The sequence below is a fragment of the Charadrius vociferus genome, unplaced genomic scaffold (assembly GCF_000708025.1).
Source record: "Charadrius vociferus isolate BGI_N301 unplaced genomic scaffold, ASM70802v2 scaffold309, whole genome shotgun sequence".
Taxonomy (NCBI): Eukaryota; Metazoa; Chordata; class Aves; order Charadriiformes; family Charadriidae; genus Charadrius; species Charadrius vociferus.
Genome location: NW_009661370.1, coordinates 1513746 through 1522516, shown reverse-complemented (window position 1 = coordinate 1522516; position 8771 = coordinate 1513746). Strand labels below are relative to the sequence as shown.

At 39.0% G+C, this 8771-nt stretch overlaps 1 protein-coding gene across 1 annotated transcript in view; it reads right to left on the bottom strand.

Moving 5' to 3' along the window:
• FMN2 (formin 2) overlaps positions 1–7271 on the bottom strand; it is a 162720-nt gene extending 155449 nt beyond the window's left edge. The window contains exon 1 of the mRNA XM_009893653.1: positions 5278–7271. Within this exon, the coding sequence (XP_009891955.1) occupies positions 5278–7219 (1942 nt within the window). The 5' untranslated portion in view covers positions 7220–7271. The remainder of the gene's footprint in view (positions 1–5277) is intronic.
• Positions 7272–8771: the final 1500 nt, after the last annotated feature.

The following is an 8771-nucleotide window of genomic DNA, read 5'->3' as shown; positions in this document are numbered from 1 at the left end:
GATACAATGTAAAGTCCTCAAATCCTTCCATCACCTTCCTTTCACAGCTTCTCACTGCTTCTGCCCTGTTCCTCTTGTATTAACTCACCTCATCCCCACAAAAGATAAAATGTATGCATAAAAGTAAGTTTCCAAAAACTGTTTTATGCCACCTAGCTGCTACAGAATGATGCTTTTAAATGTACCTAAAAATAATCAAAGCCACAGTTACAGAAACAGCTACACACATACACTTCATCACCACTACTCCTTATGTAAGTTCAAATTTTGGCAGGAGCAGTTTATAAGGAATACACTTGGCTCTATCCTGAGCTTGGTTAAACTACAGTACAAAGAAAATGCCTTGGCTAACTAGTATTTTTTCATTTTCTATCACCATGATTCACATTAGAACTTGATCCCTCACATACAGGCAGCCTAAAATACTCCTAGAGATGCTTTTCAATTCCAAGTTTATTTTTCTTTAGACACCACAGCATGGAGAAAAAGGTGAGGCCTGCTTCAAGGAATAAAGTTTTTTCTGCAAAGAAGACGCCTATGCACAGTTTAAAAAAAAAAAAAGCAAAACACCAACGGACAAACCAGCCCTCCCAAGCAATTAAATAATGTATAAATGTTTAAAAAAAATAACAAAGCACAATTACATCCAAGAAATATATTCAAATTTAAGTTCCCTATAACTATTCCCACTGGAATAATCCACTGCTTTTTTTTTTTTTCTTCACAGAAATTAAATCACTGATGCACACAATGTCCTTTAATGACCAGTTCTAGCCATATCCCATGTGTGATGGATATTATACTGGTACTACATCTCAGATCCAAGCAGAGATGCATGAACCTCCAGCTATAAACTGTCATTTTTCCTTTCCTCCTTTGCACCCCAAAAGAGACCAGCAGGCAACCAAGACAACACATTTCTATGCCAGACACAAGTTAGGCTGCCAGTCAGACCTCAGAACAGGGTAGCGGCTCAGGAAGAAGAGATACAGCCACTCAACTCCATGACCAAAACCTGTTACTCCAAATGACGTTCTAGATAAAGATCGATGCATTAATCATGAGACCCCATCAAAACAAGCCTGTGGCAGCACCGCATTCCAGTGACATTATTCATGTTGCTCGAGATTCCCATATTGCAGTACTGGCACAGTAACGTGAAAGCAACTTATCAGCAGTCAGCGGTCTTTCAATAACATATTGCAGCTCATTTTCAAACACATTTTACTGTAGTTGGAGGGCAGTGTTGCAGCACTTCGCCCCCTTCCCCCAGGTTTGGGTCTACTAGGCAAAAAGAAGACAATCTTTCCCTTCAGATGTTTACTAGTAATGCTCAGTGTAGTGCGTGATCCCATATCACATGAAGGGTTGCTGCTGGGCACCTCCCTTAGTTAGAGGAGGCTGCACCACCCCACCAGCTGATAAAAGAAACATTTGTGTTACTGCTAATAAAAATCATCAGTGAAACAATAAACCATGAGTAGTCTTAAATAACAGCTGCATAATGAATAGTCTCCTCAGGACGCCAATAGATACAAATCCATATTGTGTACATCATCACATGAATCAGAATAAAAAAAAAAACAACTTGAAAGTAGATTTTTTTTAGATACTTTTTATGTCTCAGAAACAAACTTTCACCCTGTTTTTTCAAGTTTTCACACACTTATCTATAGTAAGACCTTTGTATATGCCTGCAGACATTGCACTGGAACTGCAAGTGGGTGCAGATGACATTAACACAGTGAGATAAAGTGGCCTTTGTGGGAAGCAGGCCGGCACTCTGTAAATCAGAAAGCGGCCGTAAGCGCACAAGCATGGGACTGACTTCAGGTTTTGTTTTATGGTAACCAGGACTTCTTGTTTGTTTGTCTCATGTTTACAGCTATAACAGGACAAGTATAAACCTTGGATGAGAAATTTAAAGATAAATAATTTGTTTGAAAGAGATTCATGCAGCACATGTGTTACAGCCAGCCAACAGAGATTAGAAAGGGCATGGGTTTGTCTGGGTTGAGTTTAATTACCATCTGGGGCAGCTGACGGGACTCATATTCAGTTTATGTAACAGACACCCTTACTAGCTCCTCTGCAATCACTGCACCTCAAATTAATGCGAGGATAAACTCCTTTTCATTAAATTAATCTATTAGCTCTTCTGTTTCAGTTATGTTAATGTTTGGAAACATCAATTTCATTTTCCCACCAAGATAGTCTCTTAATGTTAGCGCAAATCATTCATTGCCACACACTGAAGTGAGAGCGCCAACCCTATTCATTCACGTTCAGCTCTTGTCCTCCTGGGAGCACGACATAAAAGCCATGGCTCCACTGTGCATCAGGTAATCTAGAACTTGTAATTACTGTCACTGCAATTTCAAATACAGCTGTCCTCATCGTAAAAGAAATAGATCCGATGCCTGAATTACAAGATGCCCATATATTTGTCCACACCGCATGCTTTGCCAATACATCATATTTGAAATACCACATTTTACTTATTTTTAATATGAAGCAAAATTAAAATATGCGAAGTCACACCATTCCAGTTGTTGGCTTCCATCTACATTTCACATTAAAACAGCCTTAGAAGAATTCATATGGATCCCTGTGAAAACCAAGTGGCACACAGCCAAACCACAATATAGTGTAAAAGTAGGCCAGTCATCTACATAGAACCTGTCATTAAAATCAATGACTAAAGCGTTGTGGAATATTTTACTTGATTCTAGTTAGAAATGCAGAGCAACACTGCAGTCACTGCACAGCAAGATGGGATTTAACGCTCTAGGCAAGAAGCTGATTTTTTTTTTTTTAAAGATAGAAATGAAGCACTATAAAGAATGGTATCTAAAAGACTGATGGTAATGCCTGAATGACGCATCTCATGCATGCAGTTAAAATAACATTTTTCAAAAGCAGTATTCAAATTACAAGGAAGTTATTTCTGTGTTTGTTGTTGTGAAGTCTGGTTTAAATAAAGAGACTTTTCTGCTCTTACAGCAATGACAGCCAATCTGTTGGAATAATGTTAAGTTTAATTTCCCTTTTTCAAGTACACTAGTTTTTTTTATATTCTTGATAATTTTCAGTTTGTAAAGATACTTTTCAAAATAAGAAGAATGATCAAAAGGAGATGAAGTGTTATCGCGTCATTTCCAGTTCCCTCATTTCAAGCTTTTCTGCATGAACTGAAAGGTATAATTGTCCTCTGCCTATAAAGACAGCTGGTATGTACATGCAAATAAGGGTCACTAATTTCCATAAGAGACAGAACTACTGTTGCATTGGTCATTGGTGCCTTCACAACAACAGTCTAAAGTATTGGTGGGAAAACAGAATAAACCAAAAATTATTAATAAGTCAATCAAAACCTTATGAGTAAATGTGAAGCAGTCTGTTTCCTGAAAAACAGGTCTCTAAAAAGTAATTCCACGTTCCTGAATTTTGCTAAATAAAATTTATTGGCACCATAAAGAAGAAAGTCTAATTACTGATGATGCAATTTAAAGCTTTGCTCTCTGAGTTGTTTATAAGCTGTCAAATGCTGACAGAAAAAAAAGTGTGCTTTTTATATGCTATAAATCTGAAAGCAGTGATCACCTCAAGTTGTAAAAATTTACATAGGGATGTCTGAAACTAAAGCTAATAAAACAGGTGGAAGGGATTTAAAACAAAAAAAAAAAAAAAGATTCAGGTCACTTCACAGGAGGCTGGCTTTTTTGTGTTAAAAACTTGAATGCTAATTTTCAAGACTGAAACTGGGGATTTCTGTTCAAGACTACTCAAGAATGAAAGTATACTCGTGATCTGAAACAGGAAAATAATGTTAATGCTTTACCTTAGTATTTCAAACTCCTGGAATTAGCTGCTGTGCAAAAAGGCACTAATTTTAACTTCTGTTTCCAGACAGGTTCATCCACCAGTACTACTATGATGTCAAGCACAGCAGAATATGCACAAAGAAAGCAACTATGAATGCAAATGATTACAAGTTATATAATTTTTTAACTCTACAGTATAAAACAAGATAGTCTTTTTATGCAAAACAGTTGTTGATGGCTTAACTGTTTTCTTAGATGTGGTTTTTAAATTATGTCATTGCTGCCTTCATAAATCATACTATCTGTTTAGTTTTCACAGAAGGAAAAAAAAAAATTCTCACTGCATTTTTTGCAAATAGTTCCAGTACATATGTGGTTACTGTGCTCAAGCATCTAGAACAGACTTCCATTCAAAACAAACCTGATTATAGATTCAACAGTCTTAATCTTGTAATGGATGCTTGTAGGGCACGTTTTCTGTAATCTCTTAGTTCTACAGTTTTCTTAAGTGAAAAATAAATGGAGTATGTTGCTGAGTTTCCTGTGTATACATACCTCCTAGGTGGCAGAGGCCTTCTTTATTTATGAATAGATTAGCTTTATACAGAAAAGTCAGATAGGGGAAAGAGAAAGGGGGAAAAACCTCAACATGCAGGAAAATACAACCATCTATTCACACAGTTTCATTTGTAAACTCTCTATTCCTATGCCTTTATTAGAAGATGCAAGCTGCCTAACAGGCAAGGTAAAAGAATGCTTTCCTGAATGAGTCACCTTATGCAGCCTGAGCAGCAGCCTGCCAGAGCTACCAAATTGTACTACCCACAGTTTCCTTTCTCTTCTCCATTTTATGCTGCCTTTTCAAGTCATTAACATTTTCTTCTCCTCTTTCCCCCTTCTGAAGGGGAAACTGGTTCCTTTCTGTAGTGCTGTCCATCTGTGCTTGCATGGCTTTTTTCTTTTTGTACTAAGCAAATCCTCATCACTGCCTCAGTCTAACACCAGGTGCAGCTCTCAAATATTTACAGTACCTAAGAACAGCACCTAGTACAAGAAAACCCCAAAGAAGATCACAGTTATAGAAAGCTTTGCATAAATAGATCTTTCAGATGCGGAGAGCTGGTCTGCCTACAACAGTGCAGTTCTTAGCATTTTTCAAAAATTATAATTTCAGGCATCCAGCCTTTTCCTACAGGATTTAGACAAAGGAGAAAAGCAGAAAGAAAAACTTCAAAGAGTTATGCACTTCCTTTACTGGCAGTACTGCCAGGCTGACGCTGAATAGAGAGGCTATACTCATTAATGAAATGTGACTGTGTTTGTAAGATCAGGCCTTCGATTTTAAAACTGCCAGCACAAGTAAAGACAATAGTACATGAAAAGGACTGAATTCAAGTATTTTAAATATATTTTCAAAGACTGACTGGAAAAAACTTTAACACATGTCACTCACCTGAAAAGACATTGGGAAATGTTTCTGTAGAAGCCTGCACCCCTGAGGACTTCCTTGAATGAGTCGAAGGCACTCTTTCCGTTTGAAATTTCTCTCTAAACCCCTTGTGCTCCAAGTAGCCCGCAGAGCCCACCTTCTGTGTTATCTCGCATTTGTGATTAGATACCTCTTCTGTCCAGTCTGCTGAACGACTAAATAAACCTGCCAAACTAGCAGACCTCTGCTTCTTGATTGAGACTTTTTCTTTTTTGTGGAAAGACTCCTGCCTCCTTGTAAAAAGTGGGCTCTGGGATGGGGAGGGAGATGGTGAATGGTTGGGAGAACTCAGTTGCCTGGTTGTGGTTTTGATGTAACAAGGATTAATTAGATAGGGCTTAAAGCATCGGGAACCAAGCATCGGACTTCCTGCTGTCCCATCGGAGGGCAAAATGCCATTTTTCATTTCTGTGGATAAACCATTATGCAGGTCCTCTTGACTGGCTGACAGAGTGCATTTCCCTTCTTGAGTCTCAGCAGCACGATCACGGCCTGCATCTGAAATACCATCCTCTGTTACTGAGCCCTGCAAATCATCAGCCTGCACTTCGGCAATTTTAGTCTCAGCATCTGCCACTGAGGTTGGAAAAGGTGGTGTGGAGCTGCATGCGTGAGACCCGTTTTCTACCACAGCTCTATTTAAATCATCTTCTAGTTCACTAGCTACAGCATCCACTCCAGCAATGAGCTGTTCCTGTTCCTCAATCAATAGCTTACGTTCTTGTGTTTCAGATAAGCCGTTACCAGGAGAGCCTGTGCCATTTACTGCTTCTTTCGGTTCACGTTCAGTCGCACAGGAGATGGGAATCTTTTCTGCAATTTCAGATATTGCTGGAAAAGCCCCCTCAGTGTCTGGGCTCCTCTCTTTGTCAGTGGTAGTTACTGAAAGAAACCGTTCAAGATCTAAGGGGGCTGCTTGCGAATTAGCCATGTGTCGGCCCATTGTTTTGGTGACAAGGTCCTCAGTTCCAATGTTAATTACCCCCTGCTGCTGCTGCTGCAGTCTAATAGCTTGCTGGATATCAGAAAGCAAATCCTCTTGTTCTGTAGCTGAATGGAAACTGTATATATCCGTATCAGAGCCAGAGCTGGTCCTTTGTCCATCCTGTGCCTCCACAGCAGCTGGGACAGTTTCATTTCTGATTTCAAAATGTTCAACATCTGTGTCTGAGAGACCCCCTTCATCGGCAGAGATGCTTATATCGGGAGTTTTGGTTACAATTGAATGAGTACTGTCCAGCTCTCCAGCCGGCAAGGCCTGGCTTTCCAAAACATCCTCCCGTGAACTACTATTCCCATCTTTAGCCTTGGACAGATTTTTTCTGATCCTCAGATTTGAAAACACAGAGGCCTTCGAGTCCGACTTACCCTTCTTCTTACCAGATTCACTTCCTTTTGCATGCTTCCCCAGTCCCCTTCTGCTTCCCGATACCTTCTTTGTGCCGTCTGTATCCTTGGGCCCAGAGGCATCCTCTCCTTCATGCACATCAGCTGCATTTTTCTTTAGCTTCCCATCTTGATTCCCCATGATTTTTCGGAGTGCAACACCTTCAGCAATCAAGCCATGCTCCCAGATTTCATTCCTTTGGCCTGCCGGCGAGATCCCCTCTAGCGATGCAGATTTGTTTTCAAGCGGTGGTGATGCAAGTGAAGCAAATGCTTGCTGTGCCTCTCTCCCATCTGCTAGAGCTGCCTTTTTGCATAATGTGCTGCTTGCACTGGGCTCCGCTGGGACATGCTCAGTACAGCACTGAGAGCTGCAGACAGCTCCTTCCAATGGCTGCTGCTCACGGAGCCGCCTGCTCTCCGGGCTTCTGCTGCACTCTTGTTTCTTTAGGAAGGATTCCGTGAAAAGTATTTCCTTTATAAAAGTCACTTCTTTTTCCACGGTTTTTATTGCCTGCATTGCAAGCTCAGCTCGTCACCAAATCATTTATAATTTCAGGACTTCAATGTTCAAGTTCCTCGAGGGAAAAAGAAAAAAAAAGAAAAAAGTTAAAGCAATGTACTTTAATTACTCTGCAATTGTTCTGCAATTGTTTAAATGAATAAACTACTAACCTTGGAAAGAGAAATATTATGATTATTTAATAGTTTATAGGGTGCTTTAGCATATGCTGCTTTGACAGACTACGCAGTACCTCTGGTGATTTACATGTTTACTTTTTAAAGGCCACCAAAACATGATACATAGTTTTAAAAGGAGAGTCACTCTGAAAGTAAATAAAAGATAATAAACAAAAAGTTCTTTCCACAGTTTTAAAGAGTTGCACTTAAAATTCAATGCATTATAGTAATTACACTATAAAAAACCTCCTACAATTTCTATTCTGAGAAGGTAGATATACTATTATTCCCAGGAGAATCAACTCATCAATATTAAAACACACGACCATTGTTTCCCTTGATAAGAACATCTGGCATGAAACAAGACAAAACAAACAAGAAAAGCAGCACTATTCAAATGCTACTAAGGAAAAAGGATACAGTAAAGCATTCCTACATTTCATCCTATATATTTAATGATTGATTTAAACACTGCCACTTGCTAGCCATTTTGGAAGCTTGTGCAACAGTTTTAATCTGTTACTTCTCCATTTCTGGTTTAGATATATAAGCATCCATATTTCATAAATACGTTTCCTGAACTTCCAGGCAGGTACTCCCTTCCACCTTTAAAATTTAGATTTAAAATAACTGGAATAGAAACAAAAGGGCATAAGAATACCAAATTGCCAAGTTGGATCAATTCAACAGTTCAATATCTTGGTTCAACACCAGCCAAGAAGTAATTACATAGATTTCTGTTTATGTTTTATCATCTCAAAACTGCCTGGTCTATTAGGTTCAGGTTTTGTGAAAGACTTTACATATTTGTCACACCTCTGAGCTTTTTTACTGGCAATTTCCCTTTCATCAGAGATTGCTTAAAGCAATACATTGGTTTACATAACTTTTAGTTTTGGTATCATTCTCTTCCTACCAGAGCTTTTGTTTGCTCTCCTCTGCCTTAATACACATTGAAGAAGGAAAAGAATATCATTCACACTTTTAAAACTACACAAGTGTCCGTTCCCCCCCCCTCCACACACATGCACAGTTTTTTCTAGGGGATGCTAAATACCTTTATAAATCTGGGCTGTGGTCATTGTTAAATAATTGCCGTTAATTCAGTTTGGAAAGAATAGCATTGCAAGTAGATTATTTTGAACTATCATAATTTTTGCCTTGTGCTTCTTGGTCACTTATTGCCCTGATGCAAGTCTTGTCCTGAGGCGCCTGTGGCTCAGACATCAGAAGCCTTCTGTCTACAAGAACTCAAGTGTTGTAAGTGGATCAGATGACTTTGTACATTCAGTGGTGTGGGGTTTTTTTAGTTCTCACATACTTAATGAAGTGATTCATCTACTATTTTTTTTTTTTCATTTTAGCACTCAGCAAGAGCTAGTATAGCAAAA